We start from the raw sequence: 25,327 nt of genomic DNA, 5'->3' as shown, positions 1-25,327 counted from the left end.
TAGCGTGCGAGATGAGTGCAATTGTGCGGTAGTTTGAGCATTCTTTGGCATTGCCTTTCTTTGGGATTGGAATGAAAACTGACCTTTTGCAGTCCTGTGGCCACTGCTGAGTGTTCCAAATTTGCTGGCATATTGAGTGAAGCACTTTCACAGCATCATCTTTCAGGATTTGAAATAGCTCAACTGGAATTCCATCACCTCCACTAGCTTTGTTCGTAGTGATGCTTTCTAAGGCCCACTTGACTGCACATTCCAGGATGTCTGGCTCTAGGTGAGTGATCACACCATCGTGATTATCTTGGTCGTGAAGACCTTTTTTGTACAGTTCTAAGGTTTACAAGACCACAAACACATGCCTATCACCATATCAGGCTCTGCTCAGATAACACTAAAAAATTCTACTTTTCTAAATAATTTTTCTCTCTCCCACTTAAGCTCTCCCCGCCAGTCCTTTCCTAACACTATTACGCACAACTTGCTTCCTCTCTCCAGACCTCATCTCTCTCTACAGTAGTTGTATTCAGCAGCCTCCCAAAACACTAAATTCTACTAAACCAAAGACAAAAAAATTTTTAACCTATTGCTTTTGGTTCTGATTTTAATGTGTTACTGAAGCAAGCACAAACCCATTGCCTTTGGGACAGGCAGATCACAAGTGATCAACTTTAATTCTCCATGAATTATTTTAAATTTCCTTTGTATCAGGAAAGAATCCAAAGTACTCTTTCATGGTCTACTTATCTGTGCCTTAAGTATATTCTGTCTTGGCTGTGATGCCAAGAAGTTTTTTAAGACAGCTGATTTTATAAAAAGGAAAAAGAAACATACATAAACTCAAAAAAGAAGGATCAGTGAAATACCAAATAATATTGGGGAATAAGAAATTACTCTTTAGAGATGCAAAATACATAATAAGATAAGTATACGCTCTTAATTTGTAGACTGGTTATCTTACATGACTCCCCATTTCTCTAAGTAGAATCACTGTCTTCTTACGGCAGTTGTCTAAACAAGCTTGTACTCCCTAGTCTCCATCTGAATTACAGCCAAATTTCATTAAGTTAATATTTTAAGCCCTCATTAGAAAATTTCAGAATAGCCAGTTTCTTCAGAAATTGCTTTTCAACAGATAAATTCCTGGAATTCTAAGTCTCTGGCTCCTACAATAAGTGTGGATCAGTTTTTTTGTTCTAATAAAACCCAGAGACCTTTTATGTTATTCATATTATTTGAATCACTAAGCTAAAATACATAAAATACAACTGTAAAATTTTAAAAGGAAAATATTTAAGGACTTAAAAGATTCAAGAGTCTTAAAACTCATTTACAGGTGATTTTATATAGAATTCTTTATCTTTGCTTGATCATGCTGGCCTAGAATAAGAAAACATGGTAATGCTAAACCATGGTTGGAGGTCTTTTCCAAGGTTTGAAAAAATATATATATTTCTCAATATACTTTTGCTAGCGATATCAACATAAGATGATTGACATAATTTAGTTCATGACTCACTTGTAAGATATCCTTAGTTTTTCATAATTGTAAGGAAGATATAAAAAGAGAAATCCTGAATTCTGACTTAGTTTTAATGCACCAGCAGCCCTCTCCTGATCACTTTCTGGCCCAGAGATCAAGATGAAATATCAGTATGTAAATAAGTAATTTTTATCAACAAAAGGAAATAAATACCCTCAAAACCCACATTTAAAAAATATTACTGAAGAAACCCTGAGATGGAAAAGGCAATAAGAAATCCAAGGCCAATGTCTTAGCTTCTGTCATTTACTTTCTGCTGGTTCTAATTAGACTAGTCTCAGTTTTCCCATCTGGAAAGTAAGATTAATACAGATATACCATATAACTTCATCAGAATATTGTGAAAACCCAGTGAGATAAATAAAGGGAAAAAAAAAACAGAGGGGAATGTTAGATTTTCTACTAATTCTTTTCAAAGATGTTAGTATATTTGACCTTATCTGACAATACAAATATCAGCTTTCATTTTTAGCAATCAATTTTCAAAATATTTTCAACACCATACCTCATTCCAAGAAAGATCTGAGACAAAAAAGCACATGCATGTAATGTTTCTTTGTTTTAATTATGCAATCACAGTAAAAATAAGTCACATTAGAAGAGGAGATATTCAATGCAACCTCTCTCCTACCAACCCCATTATCACCACCTATATGAAACAGATACATGTGAAAAAATTTTGAATTCATTATTTAAAATTAGAGTTTAAAATCTACTGTAAATCTAATCCTATTGGAGCCATCAGAAAAAATAAATTCATTTAATAGTGTCCTATCCTTCTGTCCAAAATTAAGGTGCCTTACCTTGTATGGATCAAGCAGAAAGTCACTGAATTTGCTAGGCAGGGAGTATTTCTTCACTAATTCATCTTCTACCACCCAAGGCGCATTTTCACCAGTACCAGCCCGTAACGCATTGTGCCGTATAAAGTATCGAAGTATCTCCTTATTTGGTGGGCGTTCTGTACGAATCAAGCTGTCTGCTGGCACATTACTGATGATCTAGATTAACAAAGAAAAATAACTCATTACTGGGGTCAAAAGCAATTTACCAATGAGAACAAAGATCTATACTTTCTCCAGAGAACTCCTAATTCCACCTATACAATAGGGTTATCACCTTTTTCAGAGACAGAAGGTTAATATATCTCAATTTGTCAACATGTATCGAAGTCTGAAAAATGCGTCTATCCATTGCCCACAGTTCCTCTTATTAAGAACTTAGAAATAAATGGAGAGTCATCATCAACTGCTTACAAAAGGCAGGGGGTGGGGAGGAAGGGAAAATACATAAAGGTATATCCATAAAGGACTCATGTTTCAAATTAAAATATCCACATAGACACTATGCAGACAACGAGGCAAAGAGTTTCTCAACCAGGACAGTTATAGAATCATCCAGGGTGCTATTACAATGCAAATGCTTGGGCCTCATCCCAAAGCTACTGAATCAGAAGAATTTGTGGTGGTGAAGTCTGGAAATCTGCATTTTTAATAAACTCCCTTGGTGACTATCATACGTACTTAACAACCTGAGAATACTGTTTTGGAAGAAAATTTAATGATACTCATACAGTAAATGAAAAAAGCAAGTTACAAAATATTGTATACAGAATAGTCCCATTTTTGAGAGTCATTTAAAGACTAACCACCCATTAACCACATCTATATTCACCAATGATCATCTCTAAGTATGGGATCAGAGATATCTTTTTTCTTATTTGTATTTTCTATTTTTCTATAAAACCATATTTCACAGTAAACCATACTTACTACATGTAAACCAAACTATTTACAATCATTAATCAGAAAACAAACGTTAATTAGGGAAGTGATTGAGACTTGCTAGCAATGTTTTAACAACCCACCTTGCTGAATGGGACATAAAACATTTAGTAAAATAAATTGTATTTAACACCCAATTTTAAAATATAAAGAAATCCTGATAATGCAATTAAGTCTTCAGATCACTATCTATAAAGCAAACGATTCAAAATGAAATAAGACTTGTCAACTTTTTGACGTGGGGAAAAGAAACAACACTCTAAAAGAGGCTTTCTCAGGCCTCAGCTCCTTCTTCTATTAAAAAAACCAGTGTACAGCTGCCTTCCACACCTAGCTGCCCCAAAACTTTCTAATAAGATATCATATGTACAGAAATACCAGTACCTGAAAGCCACATGCCATGTTTCATGAAATCTAAGATGTTATTAATGAAAGAAAGACACATTATGCACCACAAAGAAAAAAATTATTGCCAACTGATATTAAGATACATCCTGATTCCAAAAGATACAAACGGCTATATATAAAATAGGTAAAGTCCTAACGTATAGCACAGGAAATTGTATTAAGTATCTTTTAATAAACTACAATGAAAAAGAATATACATATATATATATGTAACTGAATCACTCTGCTGTACACCAGAAACTAACACAACACTGTAAATCAACTATACTTCCATTAAAAAAAAAAAGGATACATCCTGAATCTGGGCATGTAAAAATATGGAAATTGAACATCTCAGCATCAGTACTACATAGTACTAAGTTACTTAAACGGTATTTACCATTTTAGATGATTAGCTCCACAGATTCCTTGTAAAAGCACTGGTTAGAGTTAACTCAGTTTTTGAGCTTATTTTATTACAAATAGCTCTACTTTTAATTGGGAAGAGCTATTTCCTCAGGAAGTCCAAAACCACTGGAAACAGATTATTATTTTTTTCAGACAACTGACTTTGAAGCTCAAACGCAAATTACTCTTACACTCTAATAATTCCTATTAGAAAGGAAAAAGCATGTGCTCTCCTAGGAAAGAAAATTCAATTTAACTTAAAGTCATAATTACGAAGACCAGAAAACCACTCAGAATTTGTTGTAGAAACAAATTCATTCACACAGCACATCTATGAGCAAACTAGCTCTTGGGCCCTTCCTCACACAGCATTCATTCTGTGTAAGAGGCTCAATACAAAGCGCCACTAACCTTGTCCTCATCCTGCAGCTTCACATCGTACTTGTGGGGCAGAAACTTTGGAGGAGCCCATTTCCTCTCTCCTTTTTTTAATGAAGTAGGAAGTTTTCGTGGAGATCTGCGTGCTCTGTCATCTAGTCAAATAAACAGAAAATTAGTGGGAAAAAAAAGTAATTCTTTTAATTCTGCCCATTCATTCATTAACAATAACTTTACCAAACACGTACTCTGCAACCAGGCACCGAGTGATGGGACCCAAACATAAACTGTAAAGCCTTTACCTCAAGTAGCTAAAGTCTATGGGAGAAGTCAGTAATAATTACAAGGAGGAAAATACTATAATAGAGGTTGGTATAGGAAATTACTACAGGGAGAAAAATACTCAAAAAGAGAGAAGTATGAATTTAGCCTGGAAGATAGGCAGAGAAGACCTAGAAAGAACATGACCTGTTCAGAGACTACAAATAATGAGATACGAGTGAATATGATCTACATTATAATTTTTTTTAAACAAATCAGATTACAGGATTTCCCTGGTGGTCCAGTGGTTAAGATTCCAGGGGGCACAGGTTCAATCCCTGGTCAGGAAGCTAAGATCCCACATGCCACCTAGTATGGCCAAAAAAAAAGAAATTAGCCTAAAGAGGTAAGTAGAGGTTTATAAATTATAATGAACCTTGCACAACACTTAAATAGATTGGAATTTGTCTTACGGGCATAGGGAAACAAAGGATTTTTGATCTAACTAACCAGATGTACATTTTGGAAAGAGAACTAATGTGAAAAATTAAGAAGAGGAAAAAGACACTTTCAGCAGTCAGAAAATGAATAAAATGGGAAGGTGAGACTGAAGACAGGAAATCAGAAGATATAATCGTAAACATCTGAATTTATGTATCAGGAGTGGTGAAGCGATCAGCTGAGACGACAGACCTGGAAACCAACTAGATGTGGGAGATGCTAAAGGCTTCCCAGTGTTCTGCCTTAGAAACCAAGCAGATGTGTTGAAAAATGAAAAGGAGACAGAACAAAATCATATGAAAACAAACAAAATCTAAAGGACAGCAGTGGGGAGAGGAAGCAAACAGAAAAATAGTGGGAGAAAAAGGAGACCCTGATATTAAATAAACTAAAAATGAGAGTGACCAGCAGTGTAAAATATGAAAGTAAATAAAGCACACTAAGAAGCAAGCAGTGGATCTGGCCGTCAGGGGTCACCTAAAACCCGACTAGGGACAGTTTCAGGAGTAAAGAAGCACGAGTTAACACGTGAGGATAAACTCATGGTCCAAAAGCGGCGACAACACTCTCAAGAACTTTGGCTTGAGTGAGTCAGTCAGAAAGAGAACAGGGTCCAGGAAAAGGACGTTTTGCTTTTGGGAAATGGGACTTCATTTATAAGTTGAGAATAACCATTCAAGAGCACTGCAGTGCAGAATAATAAAGTTAACCCAATCCTGAGAAAGCAGGAAGGAATGGAATTCAGAGCAGGTATTGTGACCAAGAGGAAGGACAGTTCTTTTCTGATAGAGGAACACAGAAATTCATAACAGTGAGGTTAAGAATACAAAGCTGAAAAGTTCCTGCCTAATACATTTCCCCCCATAAAGTAGAAGGAAGACTACCTTGTAAGAAAACATTTTGAATACTGGAATTTGTCTATCATATTTCTGTGGAAATGCAAAACATTCAGAGTACATTGTAACATTCTTTGGCCCGCCTACTTCGGCCACCTGATGTGAAGAACTGACTCATCTGAAAAGACCCTGATGCTGCGAAAGATTGAGGGCAGGAGGAGAAGGGGACGACAGGATGAGATGGCTGGATGGCATCACCGACTCAATGGACATGAGTTTGGGTAAACTCCGGGAGTTGGCAATGGACAGGGAGGCCTGGCATGCTGCAGTCCATGGGGTCTCAAAGAGTTAGACACGACCAAGCGACTGAACTGAACTGAGCCCGCCTACCATTCTTTCCAAAGACTAGCAGTAACATTATATCCCCAAACTGAAACCTAAACTAAGGCATGTAACATCCTAAAAAAGAAGCCAAAGTCTAAAACTAGGGGTTCCTAAGTACACAATGCTTAAGGAATAAAGCTCACAGCTGTAACACATTAGTGGTATTCTGATGATCTGATTCTGTGATCTTTTATTTTTGGCCTAGCTTGGAGGGATCTCAGTTCCCCCGATCAGGGATCAAACCACTGCCTCCTGTGGTGGAAGCACAGAGTCCTAACCATTGGACCATCAGGGAAGTCCCTTTCAATGATCTGATTCTAGTAGTGTTAGAGGACGTATCATCAGTCAACACTTAACCAAAACACTTTTCAACCTCAAGTCTTGGGTATGTAAGTAAAACTTCAGTATCAAAAAGAAGGAAAAGAGAAACTGAAAAACACTGATATCAGCATTAATAATACAGAGTGAAAAAATTGAAGCATCAACAACTGAGGTGGACGCATTACAACAGTCTCAGAAGTTTCCTTGGGACAAGAAAAGGACATCCCTTTAAAACCATCTGCACACGCCCAAAACATAAGGAGACACAAAACAGAATGGAAGCATACAGCATATGCTCTAATAAAATGCTCTAATTCAAACTTCATAAGTTACATAATGAGGTAAAATGTGATCCTCTGACAGTCAAGAGGAAGAAGCTCAACATACTCAAACCCTGTCAGTACTCATATCTTCAGAGATAGAAGAAATCTATTCCAGTTAAATTCCTAACTGACACAGATTTTTTTAAAAGGGGGGAGGAAAACCTCAGAGGATAAATAATTTTCCCAATGTGTAATGTCTCAATTCTTCAACTTTCAAAACATTATGTTAGGTCTCCAGGTCCCTACTTTTAGACACCATAGTGCTTCAGAATTCTGGCAGTTCCCATCTGAGAAGGAATGTGAGTTACAGATAACAGACAAAAGGAAGTACCTCAAAACCATTGCACTGGCTTGCAATGTGAAGAAGAAACAGGGATTAGAATTTATCCCTCCTACTCAGATCACCCCACTTTCAAGCCTATACAGATAATTCCAACTTAAAGAGAAAAAGAAGGCAAACCTTCTTTCCCATCTTGAGTAGCTTGATATGTGCACACAGATTTCTAAGCAACTAGAGGAAATGACTTCCAAATCCCTTAATTGTGAAAGGAGATTTAAATCCTGAGTGACAGTATAGGTATGTTTTCCAAAGCATAAACAAACAAAAGCACGTCTATCTAACAACAAAATTCAATTACAAACTGAGTTGCTAGAGAACTCAAAAAAGATTTGTGCATAATAAAATAAACAGAGTAGCATAGCTCAATGAGGAAAGACAGTATCATACATACTAATACTCTCTCTCCTTCCTTCTTCTTCTTTCCCAACTGCCTCCTTCTTCTGATGGTCCTGAGCGATTTGGCTAGAATTCTCTTTGTCGCTTGAGGGAGAGTCACAGGAGCCATCAGATTTCTTCTCAGTGGCTTCTTCATCTACTTTCTCCAAAGGATGAATCTTAACAATCCTCACTTTGAGCATTTTTTCCTTCCCAACCTATAAGAAAAGATAGGAGAGAGTCAAAGATAATAATTAAGAACTATAAACCTAAAGGTAACGGTGATACGCATTCCACATCACCTGACCAAAAAAGTACACAAAAACTCTAAAGGAGCCAAGTACAGTGATTTTTTTTCCAACCTTATTTCCCAGACCTCTAGTTTGAAATAGGACATCTTAAAAAAATAAAATGATCACCATGTAGTTCATAATTCATGTACCAACGTATTAAGGCCAAACCGTAACTACTATACAAACCTGATATGTGTAAATAAAGTTCAAGAATTTCCATTTTCTAAAAAAATAAATTACATACGGATATCCAATTATTCCAGAACCATTTATTGAAGACTATCTTTTCTTCACTTTAATTACCTTTCCACCTCTATCAAAACTCAGCAGACTGTATGTGTGTGTGCCCACGCACGCATGCGTGTGCATATGTGTCTATTTCTGGATGCTGTTCTGTCCCACTGATATATCTGCCTATAATTATACCAAATTATACCATCTTAATAAGGTTCAAAACCAGAGAGCATCAGGATTCTACTTTTGCTGTTCTTTTTCAAAGTTGTTCTGGCTAGATTCTTTGCATTACAATCACTCTGAAATTTTTTATCCAATCTGACAATCTCTATCTTTTAATTGAAGCTTTAAAATATTTATCTCTGGAGAAGGAAATGGCCACCCACTTCAGTATTCCTGCCTGGAAAATCCCACGGATGGAGGAGCCTGGTGGTCTACAGCCCACTGGGTTGCAAAGAGTTGGACACGACTCAGCAACTTTCACCTTAGAACATTTATGTTACATACAATTATAGATATGGTTGGAGAAGGCAATGGCAACCCACTCCAGTACTCTTGCCTGGAAAATCCCATGGACGGAGGAACCTGGTAGGCTGCAGTCCATGGGGTCGCGAAGAGTCGGACATGACTGAGGGACTTCACTTTCACTTTTCACTTTCATGCATTGGAGAAGGAAATGGCAACCCACTCCAGTGTTCTTGCCTGGAAAATCCCAGGGACAGCAGAGCCTGGTGGGCTGCTGTCTATGGGTTCGCACAGAGTCGGACACAACTGAAGCGATTTAGCAGCAGTAGCAGCAGCATAGATATGGTTACATATTTTCTATTTAGTTTCATCAAAACTAAAAATGTCTGCTCTTCTAAAGACACTGTTAAGTAAATCAAAATACAAGTCCTAGATTGGAACAAAAAAACATATATATAGCAAAGGATTTGTATCCAGAAAATACAAATAAGTCTCACAACTTAAAAACAAGAAAATAATCCAATTTAAATTAAATTTTAATTTTAAAATGGAGGAAGATTTGAACAGACATTTCACCAAAGGAAACACAAATAAAAGGTAGCAACAAGCAGAAAAGGTGCTCAACATTATCAGTTATTAAAAGAGAAAATACTCAAGAATAAAAACCCTAGTCAAAGGGCATATTGTATTCAATAATGCCAAAGCAGTTACCGAAATAGTTAGCAATGGATGAGCAGCTCCACAGTCTTGTCAAAACTTGGCATTATTTTAACTTTTCTTTATTCACTAATCAGATGTGTATAAAATGATCTCACTGTGGTTTCCATTTGACTTTCTGGATTCCTGATGAATATAAATGTCTTCTCATACGTTCACAGACACACCTCTCTCCCTCTTCTGGAACTCCTCCTCCTCCACCTTGCAGTATTTTCCTTTCACCACTCCAAGTCCATCTCAGTCTTCTCGACCTTGCTCTGTGCTTAAACAGGCTGATCTTAATGAACTATATCAAAGGGCTCCTTTCTCCCTAGGTTTTGAGGAGTTCAACCCATGGGGAGCATAAGCAGAAAATCACAGGGTGAAAGAAAGCTGACACCAGGGTGACACTGGCATCTCCTGACTATCAGCCTCAGCAGGCTGGCTGCTTCTCGCTATACCAAAGCACTTTTCTACAATTACATCATTCTCTCCTAGTTCCAGTAACCTTCCCTTCCCCTCATTTACTTGGAGTTTAGAAGCAGTAAAGCCTCTCCACTATTGACTGCCATGAGGTACTTAACCTTTCCTTGTTGGTTTTCCTTGACTTAGATCAGACTGTGATCTGAAGTTTCTTTTTCAAACTCAATTCAATTACACCATTTGAATAATACCATCTGTTTCCTGCCAGAACACTGAATGATATAAAGTGTGTGATTAAAACCCAATGATGATTCCACAGACATTACAAATATAAAAAGTAGCTGGGAGATACAGGGAGTCAAAGTAAACTGAGGAAAGAACAAGAACTTTGGAACCAGACAAGGACTTACTGGCTACTGCTGGGTTAACCTAAGCCATCACCCTCCTCCTTTTCTCCCTCCTTCTGAGGCTTCAAAAAAAGGGAGAAAAAAAAAAGGGAGTATTCACTTTCTTAGCCCCCTTGTGGCTGAAGATGGTTATGTAAGCCATGGTATAGTCAATAACATGTAAAGATAAAAGGGAATGGGGAAGAATATGCTTCTGATAAAGATTTTCTTACTATGCTTAGACAAGCATTTGCTTGCTCTGAGTAGTCACAATTTTACAATCAAGAGGCAACGAAAATAAGGACAAAACCAAACACACCAAGAACAGAACAGAAAGGCACAAGGACAGCCTCTACACCAAACTTGGAATTGCCCGCTTCTAAGACTTATTATGTGAGATAATCAACTGTCTTCACTGGTTAAGCTGATGCTGCCCAAAACGGCTGTCCCCCAGGTGTTCATATCATCACATCCTGGAGGTGTTAGAACTGCCAACTCTCAGGTCCTACCCTAGATCCTCCATGTAAAGTCTAAGGGGACAGGGCCCAAGAATGCATATTCATAAACCCTCAAAGTAATTTTATTTAGGCTAAACTTTGAGAAGTCCTGGCCACTGTCAGTCAGCTATTTCATTACATACTAGTACACTGTATCAACCTGAACAAGCTATTTAAACATCTAAGCCTGTTTACCGCCTCAGCCTTTCTGTGCAGATTCTATAAGATATTATATAAAGCAACCAGCCCAGTATCCAGTACATACAGAACTTCAACAAATGAATCTTATTTTAAACTTTCAAAGGACTATGTAGGGATTGCTTTAGTGTTATGTAAATAGTTTACCTATGACTTTAGTAAACCCTTTAGTAATAGTAATAGTCACCCTACCTATTTACTTCAGTGATAGTTATCCTCTAGTAATGGGCTGGAAAATTAAACAAACTTATACAGAAAGAAGTCAACTCAACCACTGTTGTAGGGAAATGGAAATCTTTTGCCTTAGATTCCATAGATTTGGACTAAAAATAGCTGAGTCTTTTACATAGTTCTAAAACTTAGTGATTAAAATACTTAAATGTTTAAAAATATATTTGATACTATTACGTAAAGGGGACTTCAATATTACTCACAAAGAAATAATGTTGTCATCTGGTTAGTGAATCAAATCACATTAAAAAAATAAGTAAAAACAGGCGCTCACCTCAAAGTCACACTCTTCTCCCACTGCGTATTTGGTCATGATCTCCAACCAAGCAGTATCCACTAGCTTCTCTAAGGAGGCTGTGTTATGGTGAACCATTTCCAGGACAAGTTTCTCATACCAGGCAGGGAACTCCTCCTTCAAACTAAACAAACAAGTCATCAGTTTCCAAGAAAATGCGGAAAAGACTATCCAGAGAGTTATTCGGGTCAACTGCAAAAGTCCTTCAGCACATACAGGCAAGGCACTGGAAAATACAAAGATTATTCATAGAAGTAAATATAAACACCTCACCCTGTCCTCTGCAGCCAGGCACAGACTATCCTTCAAGTGTCACCTTCTTCACTAAATCTCGTGGAGTTTTCCCCAGCAACTCTAAGTTAGTCTTGCTAACCTCTGAATTCCCACTGTACTTTATTTCTTTGTGTGAAGGAGAGCAATTTATTTTCATCAATTCTCTGATCTGTTCCTAACAGCTGTCCACCTGATTGTCTTTGGGTTATCCAGGTACATCATCATATTACAAGCAACAATAACTGATCTCCCCCTTACTACTCTTTATTTTCTTTATTTGCTATAGGTTAATGGTTATCATCTGTCATTCGAAGAGAACTTTTATACACCCAAAAACACATCCAGAAGGTAGCATTATCTTTATTTTGTAAACAGCAAATTGTACATGTTTTTACAGTACAAACGATTGTGCCTAGGCACTGTGATGAATTTTAGCATAAATCAAACATGACACCTGCCCTCTAGTTTACAGGCTACTATAGGTGTCAGCAACAGCCTATGAGCCAACTCCACCCTGCTACCAATACTTTTTTTGGTAAATAAAATTTTATTGGCACCTAGTCACTCCCATTCATTTATGGTGTTATCAATAGCTCTTTTCACTGTACAACATCAAAGTTGAATAGTTGAGACAGAGACCATATGGCCCACAAACCCTAAAATATATTAACTGGCACTTTACAGAAAAGGCAGGCCAACCCGGAATCTAGTACACTAAAAAGGTATAAACATAAATAACGCTAATTCAAAACGGAACAACGTCAGTGACCCAAGCAAAGAAACAGGCACCAGGTTAACAGACTTGACTAATTATTAATCAGTGATGGAGCCATTACTAGAGCCCAGGTCTCAAGTGAAGATAGTGCTCTGTTACACAGGCAAAAGAGCAGAATGGTATTCATTACTAAACTATATGCTCTCTGTTTATATACTATTAAGAGAAGTCAATGAGAAGTCCACAGAAAACGTTTTTACTCTGAATTTCCAAAAGGGTATTGTTTCTCTATAATAACTATAAATAGTTGTCTCACTGTATCTCACTGTTCGCTGAACCCGTGGTAGGCAAGGTGTGATGAGGGAAGCTGGAAGAAAACTTACGGAACCATAGGAACCACAGACATGTTTATTTTCTCCGGGTTGGCACAGCAGCCGTGAGGCAGCCGTTCTGACCTAGTGGACGTGGCCATAATGAAGCTGCAAGGGCTTTTCACGTGGAGCTTATATACGTTTACAGAACAAAGTGGCCTGTGCCCAAGCAGGGACCCATCGTGATGCGCATGCGCAGTGCTGTAAGTATTACTCTCAGCTGTTACAGAAGCATGTATTTACAAACCGTGGGGTGAGAGCGAGAGAGCCTGACTACCACCACCTTGGCTACTTTGCGCTTTCTCTACACAGAGCATAATCTTTAAAAATTATGAATCAGGGACTTCCCTGGTGGTCCAGTGGCTAAGACTCTGAGCTCCCAGTGCAGGGGGCCCAGGTTCGATCCCTGGTCAGGGAGCTAGATCCCACATGCTACAACTAAGACCCAGAGCAGCCAAATAATAAAATTAAAAAAATAAAAAATTATGAATCCCCATACTGTACACCTGAAACATATAAAACTGCATATCAACTATATTTCATTTTCAAAAAAAAAGTAGTGTTTTATCATCCCTAGTTCCTACTTATTTTTGCAAGCATCTGTTGTCTAAATTCTGAGTATTTTCTTTGAAAGGATACCCAAATACACCCTTTGAACACACACAGAATTTTTTAAGATACCTCATTTAACCATCCCACTCAGGTAAACTATCTTCAAACTGTGTATTTATTTTCAATAGCTGCTATAAATACTGTCTTAAATTTCAAATGACCACAAAATACAGAAAATCCTTTGCTAATTTGCTGCCTCTGTATTACTTCTAGATTATATCAGCTTCCTTTGCTTAGAACCACATTCCCAGAGTATTTATAAGGGAAAAGTATACAGGAAGAATATTCAAAAGCCTGGTACATACCTAAGTTAAGTGTACGCACAACTGTATATCCCACATACTGTGTTACTCACAAAATGACAAGAGGCAAGACACCAGTACATCAATACAATGCATTCCAATTTACACCCCATAAACTTAAATACAAATACGGTTTTGTGGTTAACAGTCCCCTTTTCCTCATCATGTGAAGACAGCGTTAGAAGGGCAGTGCTTCTCCTACTTACAGTTCAGCAACCTCCTGCTCCTCCTCCCAGGCCTCCTTGTGCGTGAGCTGACTGCTCCCGGTACTCTTACACGTCCAGATGCGCTCACTGTATCTTTCCAAGCGGGCTTCATACTCTCTGTGAGCAGTGGCTCAGGAAAACGATACTCAAGCAACAGACAGACTAATCCACAAACTACTTATCATACATGGAAAAAACCACAGTATCCTCTCTGTAATGCATAGCATAAACTGAAGTCAAGAGTTTTCAGCTGGCAAATCCAAGCAAGATGATTAACACTATTCACCCAAATTTCACTTCACAAGACTCCCACAGAACTAAGAATTATAAGAAAAGAATTAAGGCAAAATAAAACCCAAGAGATAAGGAATAAGAATCTAAGGTATGTGAAATTCACAACTCAAATGAAAGAATCAGTTCCACAGTAAGATAAAATGGCTACACCAGTTTCCCAGGCAGTTGGGAATAATAACCCTGTACACACGGTCATGATCCATTTACTAATAATCTTCCAGTCTACCTTGGAAACACTTCTTGATTCTCCTGGGTTTAAAAAATAAATACCATAAAATCCTAAAAATAATTCTGGCATAGTAGCACCCCACTCCAGTACTCTTGCCTGGAGAATCCCACGGATGGAGGAGCCTGGTGGGCTGCCGTCTATGGGGTCGCACAGAGTCGGACACGACTGAAGAGACTTAGCAGCAGCAGCAGTATGTATCCAGAGTTATGTTATCTCCAGTAACACCACGTTCACAAGTCATTTACCAGTACTTAGCCCATCTTTGTGAGGGAGAGGGAGGAAGAGATCATCCAACTAGTGCCTGTACATGGGAACTTTCCACACCACCCCAACTGGAGTTCATTATCAGCCAGCCACATTCCAATTCAAATGACAGGCAACTAATTTACTTTTATGCACAGGAGAAGATGCTATGCAGGAAAACTGACACCACAACTAGAGAATTAACTGCCAATCTCTGTACTTTCCAAGTGACAGTTTCTATAATGGTTGAAATAAAAAGTATTTAAACAGCTCCTCTTGTAATATTACTGAACAACTAAACAAATAATTCATTTTTAATATAAAGGAGATTCTTGGTCTTCTAGGGCTATTATGAGTTAAAAGAAAAATGACAGGGATAAATCCACAAATAATCCAAAACTGTAGTTTTAGTCAATAAATAAGTACCTTCTCTCACTGTATCATTCTCTGGATCTGCCAAAAACAAAACGTCTCTTTTTCCTCAGGGGGGTGATGATAATATTTAAATGATTAAACTATTAAAACAGAGTACCAGTGAAAACCAGGAGTCAGACTTCCATAGAGCCCTATGCAAATCCAATCACTGAAAATCTATAAAATCCTATGGTGAAAATGGACTAACACGGCTTCCATAGGGACAGTAAATCACCAACAAAATGGGTTTGTTTTCTGTTTCTCTATTTGCACCTGGGGAGGGGAGGTAAAATAAAAACAATCAGTAAGTGGATTTATTTAAACATTCAAAAAGCTTAATAACATTCTAATACATCATTCGTCTACACTGAAGAAATGTACTGCACCATCAGAGAGAATATGAGATTAACAAATATATCCTAAAGAGAAAGCATTACGTTTTTATTACTGTTACTTTCAATAGTTGGAATAACGTGCCAAGTCCATTCTCCTCAGACTAAAACCCATATGGCCAATAGGACTGCTACCACCCAGATGCCTCAGTGATTCCTCAAATCCAACTTTTTCTAAACTCTCACTACCCCTCCACTCCTGCTCAAACGTGCTCTTTAACAGATACTCCCAATCTCACTGAATGGTCCAAGTCAGAACTCAGGGACTCATCCTAACCTCTTGAGCCCCCTTACTGTAACCACTTACATACTTTTCAGTTCAGTTCTTTCTCTCCCATAACAGAGCCATTCTCCAAATCCAGCTTCTGATCCTCATTTCTCAAGCAGTCATAATATTTTAAAACATTTAACTGGCCTCACTGGTAATCTTCTTCTCAGGTCCTTTGTGCTTCTCACGCTCACATCCTTTTTCTCCCCAGTCTCATTTGCTTTTAAACCCATTTCTTCTGATTTAAAAATCTCACTTGCCCTCAGGCCCCTTGAAATGCAAACATGTTACAACGGGAAAAATACTCTGACCCCCCCACAGAACTGAAAACCTCTTATCAAGATTTTATTGGGTTTTATTTTCTAAGATTTTTATTTTCAGAAGGAAAAAAAAAAGGAAACTAGTTTCAAACAGTATATATTCAAATAGCAAATACTGATTGATTATGGTTTTTCAAATACAGTAATGACAGTCCCTTCTACCCTGATACAAGTCTTTCCCACCCGCCTTTGAAAATCTTTATCAGTACAGCATTCTCCTTCTGGGTGGCCTCATCCACTCCCATTAACTTCAATTACTATCTACAAATGCTAATAACTTCTATCAGCAGCTCAGTCCCCTCTCTCTGAACTCCAGGCCCATATATAGATATATACTAGCAACACATACATCTCCATTTGGAGAGCCTCAGCAATTCAACGTAAGAATGTCCAAACTAAACACTTCATGACTCCACAGTCAAAATAGACAACTGATCCTCTTCTAGGTGAAACCCCACATCTCAGACTGTGACTCAAACCCAATTACATTGCAGATGGGACTTGAACCCAGTTTCCCTGCTGAAGTCGCACACCTGGTCTCAAGACTTAATGAAGCTCAGGTTCTTTAGTATCAGCACAGAAGGAATTCAGCAAGAAGCAAAGCTATAGGCAAGAAGTAGATTTATTAACACAGAACACTTGCGAAGGATGCAAGCAGTCAGGCTCTGCCCTAAGACCTAAATGGGAAAGCAGGTTTATTTAGGGAGACACACACTCCACAGAGTGGGGCCATCTCAGAAGCTGAGAGGCCCTGAAATACGGGATGGTTAGTTTTTAATGGTTTGGGTAAATTCATAGGCAGTAGTAGGAAGATTATTCCAATTATTTTGGGGAGAGATCAGAGAGAGAGAGATCAGTCACTCAGTTGTGTCCGACTCTTTGCAACCCCACGAAACGCAGCACGCCAGGCCTCCCTGTCCATCACCAACTCCTGGAGTTCACTCAGACTCAAGTCCATCAAGTCAGTGATGCCATCCAGCCATCTCATCCTCTGTCGTCCCCTTCTCCTCCTGCCCCCAATCCCTCCAGGCATCAGAGTCTTTTCCAATGAGTCAACTCTTCGCATGACGTGGCCAAAGTACTGGAGTTTCAGCTTTAGCATCATTCCTTCCAAAGAAATCCCAAGGCTGATCTCCTTTAGAATGGACTGGTTGGATCTCCTTGCAGTCCAAGGGACTCTCAAGAGTCTTCTCCAACACCACAGTTCAAAAGCATCAATTCTTCGGCGCTCAGCCTTCTTCACAGTCCAACTCTCACATCCACACATGACCACAGGAAAAACCATAGCCTTGACTAGACGGACCTTTGTTGGCAAAGTAATGTCTCTGCTTTTGAATATGCTATCTAGGTTGGTCCTAACTTTCCTTCCAAGGAGTAAGTGTCTTTTAATTTTATGGCTGCAGTCACCATCTGCAGTGATTTTGGAGCCCAGAAAAATAAAGTCTGACACTGTTTCCACTATTATATATTAATTATATATTCCACTATTATATATTAATATATTCCCCATCTATTTCGCATGAAGTAATGGGACCGGATGCCATGATCTTCGTTTTCTGAATATTGAGCTTTAAGCCAACTTTTTCACTCTCCACTTTCACCTTTATCAAGAGGCTTCTTAGTTCCTCTTTACTTTCTGCCATAAGGGTGGTGTCATCTGCATATCTGAGGTTATTGACATTTCTCCTGGCAATCTGGATTCCAGCTTGTGCTTCTTCCAGCCCAGCGTTTCTCATGATGTACTCTGCATTGAAGTTAAATAAACAGGGTGACAATATACAGCCTTGACGAACTCCTTTTCCTATTTGGAACCAGTCTGTTGTTCCACGTCCAGTTCTAACTGTTGCTTCCTGACCTGCATACAGATTTCTCAAGAGGCAGGTCAGGTGGTCTGATATTCCCATCTCTTTCAGAATTTTCCACAGTTTATTGTGATCCACACAGTCAAAGGCTTTGGCATAGTCAACAAAGCAGAAATAGATGTTTTTCTGGAACTCTCTTGCTTTTTCCATGATCCAGCGGATATTGGCAATTTGATCTCTGGTTCCTCTGCCTTTTCTAAAACCAGCTTGAACATCAGGAAGTTCACGGTTCACATATTGCTGAAGCCTGGCTTGGAGAATTTTGAGCATTACTTTACTAGCGTGCGAGATGAGTGCAATTGTGCGGTAGTTTGAGCATTCTTTGGCATTGCCTTTCTTTGGGATTGGAATGAAAACTGACCTTTTCCAGTCCTGTGGCCACTGCTGAGTTTTCCAAATTTGCTGGCATATTGCGTACAGCACTTTCACAGTTAGTCCATTCTATTTTGGGGAAGGGGCAGGCATTTCCAAGAACTGGGCCACCACCCACTTTCTGGCCTTTTATGGCTCAGCCTCCAAAAGGTCTTGGTGCCTGTGGGAGTCATTTACCATATGCTAAAGTATTACAAAGAGTATATATAATGAGATTCAAGGTTACTGGAAGTCCAGGCTTCTGCCACCTTGGGCCTATTTGGTTCTAACCACTTTATGTCCTCAGGGGATATGTCTTTTAAGGGTTGGCCAGGGCCACCCTCTTCCTTCCAGTCTCATAGGGTCCTCTATGTCACAGTCAAAGCTAGGGTTATTCCAGTAGTCATGTATGGATGTGAGAGTTGGACTATAAAGAAAGCTGAGCGCCAAAGAATTGATGTTTTTGAACTGTGGTGTTGGAGAAGACTCTTCAGAGTCTTGGACTGCAAGGAGAGCAAACCAGTCCATTCTAAAGGAAATCAGTCCTGAATATTCATTGGAAGGACTGATGCTGAAGCAAAACTCCAATACTTTGGCCACCTGATGCGAAGAACTGACTCAATGGAAAAGACCCTGATGCTAGGAAAGACTGAAGGCAGGAGGAGAAGGGGACGAGGGAGGATGAGATGGTTGGATGGCATCACCGACTCGATGGACATGAGTTTGAGCAACCTCCAGCAGTTGGTGATGGACAGGGAAGCCTGTGCTGCAGTCCACGGGGTCGCAAAGAGAGAGACACGACTGAGTGATTGAACTGAACTGATGTCACAGGACACCACTAACCAAATGATAACCAAAACATAACCTGACTCCTCCTCAATCAATCACCAAATCCTGACAAATCTACTTATTTCAGAAATTCACAATCTGTACTTCTCTCCACTTCAAGGGCTAGTGAATTTATTCAGACAGCTGTTGTCTATCTAGTGCTGAGATGACTTAATCACCGGTCTAGTTGCCACTGGTCTCGAGGCTACAGACCCATTCTTAACCATTCTCAACGCTGCACCCACAGTAATCTTCCTAATCTAAAAGCCTGCTTCTTTGCTTTTCAAATTCTTTTAACAGCCTCCACTAAATTTAAGGCAAAGTCCAAATTCCTGTCTACCGCACAGCCCCATTTGTGTACCTCATCACTGCCTCTCGCTCCTACTTTCTCACTCCAGCCATATGAAGCTGATTTCTATTTCTCAAAAGCGGGAATTCCCTGGTGTCCAGCGGTCAGGACTCAGTGAGTTTCATGCCATTTGCCCAGGTTCCACAAGTGCAACGGCACAAAAAAATAAAAGGTTTTAACATTTTTTTAGTAATTATTTTTTTTTCAAAATCAAGAACCATCAAACTCACAAGCTCTTCAAAAGATGTAGACCTCTTCTTCATCTAACTGTTTTTTTGTTTTTTTTTTTTTGCTGCGCCATCCGTCCTGTGTAGGATCTTAGTTCCCTGACCAGGGATTGAACCCATGTCCCCTTAAGTGGAAGCACAGAATCTCAACCACTGGATCTCCAGGGAAGTCCCCATCTAACTCCTAGCCATCCTTTAGATCTCAACTTAAAAATAACTTTCCCCAGGAAACATTTCCTTAACCCTAAAATGTGGCAGACAGTACTATTCTTTCCAAATATCCACTCCAATCCATAAGAGGATTTTATCAATACATCTCCACCCACTACCACGTGGCTTGAAACGCCTCCTGGGAAGAGGAAAGTACATCACCCCGCCATCACCACCTTGGGTCTGACCACATGACTTGCTTTGACAAATAGATGGAACAGAGGCCACCTCCAGGAAGAAGCTTAAAAACCCATCAGTTTCCTGTTGTTTTTTCTGCCACCAGAAAAAGATGCTGCAGATAAGGGACCACTCCTCTAGCCTGAATCTTGGAAAATAAGAAAAACGTCTCTTTCCTTTTTTTCACCCATTTTCCTTTTTTTCAAATGTGGCCACTAGAAAAAATTTAATTACATGTGGCTCACATCACATTGGGGCTTCCCTTGTAGGTCAGTTGGTAAAGAACGTGCCTATAATGCAGGAGACCCAGGTTCAATTCCCGGGTCAGGGATCCCCTGGAGAAGGAAATGGCAACCCACACCAGTATTCTTGCCTGGAGAATCCTGTGGACAGAGGAGTCTGGCCGGCTACAGTCCATGGGGTCAGAAGAGTCAGACACGACTTAGCGACCAAACACCACCACCACCACATCACACTGGACAGCTGCCAAGTCTCTTCAGTTGTGTCTGACTCTGTGTGATACCATAGACTGCAGCCCACCAGGCTCCCCCGTCCCTGGATTCTCCAGGCAAGAACACTGGAGTCAGCTGCCATTGCCTTCTCCCCATAGGACAGCAGTACAATCCTAATGCTTATTATTTAGGAATGAAGTTCCTCTGACAACACAATTTTTAATTGACTAGTTATTCAAATTAGATTAATTTTAAAAGTTTAAAACTGAAATTTCTACAACAACCCCTATCATGAGGTACTTTTAAGTTTATATAATTCTTTTCTAGTTATTCATTTGACTTATGTTTTGTTTTTTTTTTTTTTTTAAAAAAGGAGGGGAAAAAAAAAAGCCTATCAGAAGGATATTGAGTCAGCTGCCTCTGAATCCTATTTCAGATTTTAGGTTACCAAAATAAGTCACTCACTCTCAAATAACCCCTCAGGGCAAATGCCAATTGAAGTTTTTATGTTCCAGCCACTGCTGTACTTATAATTGCAGACAAAATGTCAAAGCAATTCTCCAAAGGTTGTGTACGCTATAAATGATAAGATATTTTCAAATCCTAGACTAACTCATTATGTATCTCTCTTTTCAAGAGTTTAAGAGGTACCTCCTTACCACCATATGCTGCTTCTTTGTTCTCTTTAGCCTTTTAAGTATGGTTTCTTTCAACAAAGTACTTGATAGCCTGAAAGGAAGCGGCCCAGAAAAGTATGGAGGTTAAATAAGTATAACTATAACCCTAGGAGTTCTAAGTGAGAAGACAAAGCAGCAACACAAGGTTCGCTTTTTAGCCTGTTTTCTCTCTTTGGACCAGCCTGTCATTAAGTTAAAAATAACTCTAATCTGGTAATAACTTGTTAAAGAAATTAAATTATGAAAATCAACATACGAGTTCAGTATTCCAACTGTCCAATAAAATCCTGTCTTGCAACTACTATTTAACCCCAGCTCTTAAAATGCTTGTCATGTTTTTGTTGGCAAATTAAGTTATTCTTACCTAGAGCCAGAATAACTGTATATTCTAACAGCTTCTCCTAATTATACCATCTAAAATTTCTCATACTGATGCTACTAAGGTTATGAATTAGTTTCTAGGCTTTAGAAACTAGAGTAGTCAAAGCAATACAAAAAAAAAAATAATAATCTACAGCAGGCTGCCTCCAGGTTCAGTTCCTCCCTAAAATCCATCTTGACTTAAATATAGTCAATGCAGACTTCTACTGTCAAACAATCAGATCAAGAAGCGATTCTGATAAAGTTAACTTTTCCAGGTAAGATCTAGGCGCTTGCCTGTAGTAGTACTCTCCTGGGAAGCAATGTGCCATAGATTTAAAGGTACAGTACAATAATCATCAATATACAACCCAGTCATTAAATGTGTGTGCATCATTCACAATTATCCCTGTAAGTTTAATGAAGACATACAACAATGCCTTCAAGAACACAATGCTCACAGCTTTAAGTCAATAAAATACCATACAAATTTGCTACAGAACATACATGCAATCCAAAGGGAGGAATTAGGAGAAAATTAAAGTATGAAATCCTATTAAAAACATAATTGTAACTATAAACTTAAAACTGAAAAAACCAACACTTCAAATGCAGCAGTTACCCAACCACATCCTCATTCTCCTCTATGAAATCACTAATAGCCTAATAAAAAAATATGCCAACCAGCCAACCACACAGTACGATAGTTTAAAAACCATCCTCAAAGTACTTCCACTCGTAGACATTCCCAAGGGAGCAAGTTCTCCCCAATAGGTTAACACAATTTATGAACTCCTTTGTTAAAAGAGTTCTAAAAACTGGTAGGGGAGATTTTAAAGATGAAGAATTTTTATTAAATACACAACATTTTAAAAGTTACACGTATCAACGTATCAGTGTTCAACTGTCATCATTAAAAGAAACACTTCATATATACCATTATATTTCAACAATTTCAGTAAATGATACGAAGAAACCTAGGCTGCCAGTTCTAAGTTAGCTATCTACAGCCATTTTTTTTCTTAAACAGAGCTCAGGTCCTATTAGACTCAGAATGTGTCTCCTCCCTATTGCAGTTTCTTATACTTCACTAGAACCAGACGTGAAAATCAACATCCAGTAATATTCGTGTGAATAACCATCAACTGCTCAAAAGACATGTGAAAAGGCTATAGTATATTTCCACAAGTAGTTTTTTACTTCACTGATGTTTTGGAATGTTATTTAAAAAAAAAAATTCCGGCACTTTTAGAATAATGCTGTGTTTGGGAGAGCTGGAGCACTTCTCCAAAACAATCCTCCCAAAGCCCTAATAGGACAAGAAAAACCAGATTACCACTTCAACCTCTCCCTTAAACACACTCTAACTTATACCACAGGCTTCCCCGGTGGCTCAGTGGTAAAGAGCACACTCACCAATGCAGAAGACACCAAGAGACGGGAGTTCGAACCCTGGGTGGGAAGATCCCCTAACGAAGGAAATGGCAAACCATGCCAGTATTCTGGCTCGGGAAATCCCATGGACAGAGGAGTCAGGCGGGCTACAGTCCTTGGGGTCGCAAAGAGTCGGACACGACTGAGCCACTGAGGGCACACACACACACACACACACACACACACATCTTGTGCTACCAGCTGGAACAAACAGTGGATTAACATTATTAAAAGCGAAGGAATAGCATTCCATGTTCCTTTTGTGATCTACTTTCAGGCATGAGGTACCAAGAGCACTGGATTCTCCTCCTGACTCTTACCATTTACAAGCGTGTGATCTCAACTGTCTGGGCCTACCAGGCATACCCAGGCAGGGGAACCCCACCATCTCCAGGATCTAGTTCCGCTCTGAGGTACTCTGGTTGCATTTCTTCGAGAGTCTTCCTACAGCACGGACTCATTTTCCAAGTCCCTTCCTGCACCTAATATCCTCAAACTGCACTGAAAACAATCCCATAAAGCACTACATTAAAGGGAGGATCAAAGACAAATATAATCAAATGATATGGCTCACACTCGCACTTCCTTCTACACGGAAGCAGACACTGCTGAGAAATCAAGTCCTTTCAAAGGGAAAGCGGTGATAAAGCTAACAGAAGCCTTCACTCTTTAAGCTTTCTGTACACTAAAGGATGCTAGATTCAAAAACCTTTTTTACGGTTAAGATTCAAAAAGGATGCATCTGGCATCCATAAAAAAAAGAGAGGTACAAGTTTAGCTAAGAGAGTTGACAATAAGCTTGACAGCAAGAAACCTTAAGCAATGATTAGGATGCCTCTCATTTAAAACATGAGCCTCGTGTTCCTACAATACAACATTAAAACTGCAAGCGTGTCTTTGAAAAACGCTGTTTAAAGATAAATACCGATATTGTACACCGTCAGAATTCCAAATCTGTGCAAGTCCGGGGATAGAAGGCATCGGCTCCTCCAAGATAACTTTTTTACTGTCTTTCCTCTAAGTCTGGAAATTCATTCTTGATTTTGATCCCGTCAGTTCATCAGCCTCCAGTCCACTCGGAAGGAGCAAAACACAAATGTCCCCGCAGAGATTGGGGCAGGGGGAGAACCCAATCGCTCCTTCTACAATCCGGATCACGAGGCCGCCCAAGTACGATTTCCAAAACTTAAATGGAAGGTTTAATTTTAAAAGAAAAAAGCAGCAGCAAAGGAAACCCCATTCATCCCCGGTACTTAGGGCCTAACGCCAACCCCCGCTGGGAGTGGGATGGAGGGTCGCTCCTCCATAACGAGGCCCGGGGACAAAGTGCGGAGCCGGGGGAAGGATGGAGGGCGCAAGGCTCGGAGGCGGCCCGAGCCCGGCCGGCCGGCCGGCCCGCCCGCGCACCCCCCCACCCCCACCCCCCACTCCAGGATCGGCGGGCCCGGGGCTCCGGCTCCGGGTGCAGGCCCGCCGGCGCCGCGCTGGCTGACAGCTGCCACCAGCGCGGGGCTACGCGGCCCACCTCGCCCCACCCCATCCCGCGGGCGGCCTGGCCGGCGCTGCTGGAAAAGGATACTCCCGGGTGCGGAAGGCCTCCTGAGTGTGCGCGATCGTGAAGAGCGGCTCTTCGCCGGGAAGCGGCTTCACCAGGGGGAAGGGCTTGCGGCCCAGGAGCGGCGCCATCGCGGCGAAGGCAGCGGGGAAGGCGGCGGCTCCTCAGTGGACCCGCGGCGCAACACTAGGCCGAGCGGCCCGGAGCGAGCGCCTGGCTCCCGGGGGTGGGGTGGGGGAGGGGAGGGGTGAGAGGGCGGCGCGAACTCGGTTCCCTCACTGCTGGCGCCGCCGCGCTAGAGCCATGGAACGGGACCCACGGGCACAGAACTCCCTCACACACTTCCGCGCCGTCCCGAAGCCTCCGGCCAACCTTCTCTACGGGTCCCCGCGTTCGGCAGTCACGACTCGTCCTCAGCTGCACCGGAGGAAATTATTGAAAAATGGCGGGAGATTCCCCTCCACCCCCCGCCCGGCCAGCGCGCACACTAACTTGCTCCCCTGTGGCGCCGGTGGCGAATGCTCCAATAGGCGGAGAACTGGTCAGCACCCAAAATCTATTGGCTCAGAGGAGCTGCCGCTCTGCGGTTGGGTCCCGCCCCCTTCCCGGGCCGCCTAGTTGGGTTGCAGCTCACTAGAGGGCAGTATGAAGAG

At 40.3% G+C, this 25,327-nt stretch overlaps 1 protein-coding gene across 1 annotated transcript in view; it reads right to left on the bottom strand.

Annotated features, from left to right (window-relative positions):
* Positions 1–25,175, bottom strand: part of BAZ1B (bromodomain adjacent to zinc finger domain 1B) — a 56,347-nt gene extending 31,172 nt beyond the window's left edge. Inside the window, exons 1-6 of the mRNA XM_061401920.1 lie at positions 24,699–25,175; positions 14,033–14,149; positions 11,533–11,677; positions 7,852–8,053; positions 4,528–4,649; positions 2,341–2,538 (exon numbers count right to left, since the gene is read on the bottom strand). Of these exons, the coding sequence (XP_061257904.1) occupies positions 2,341–2,538; positions 4,528–4,649; positions 7,852–8,053; positions 11,533–11,677; positions 14,033–14,149; positions 24,699–24,805 (891 nt within the window). The 5' untranslated portion in view covers positions 24,806–25,175. The remainder of the gene's footprint in view (positions 1–2,340; positions 2,539–4,527; positions 4,650–7,851; positions 8,054–11,532; positions 11,678–14,032; positions 14,150–24,698) is intronic.
* Positions 25,176–25,327: the final 152 nt, after the last annotated feature.

The sequence above is a fragment of the Bos javanicus genome, chromosome 25 (genome assembly GCF_032452875.1).
Source record: "Bos javanicus breed banteng chromosome 25, ARS-OSU_banteng_1.0, whole genome shotgun sequence".
NCBI classification, from domain to species: Eukaryota; Metazoa; Chordata; class Mammalia; order Artiodactyla; family Bovidae; genus Bos; species Bos javanicus.
This window is presented reverse-complemented; position numbering and strand designations above follow the sequence as displayed.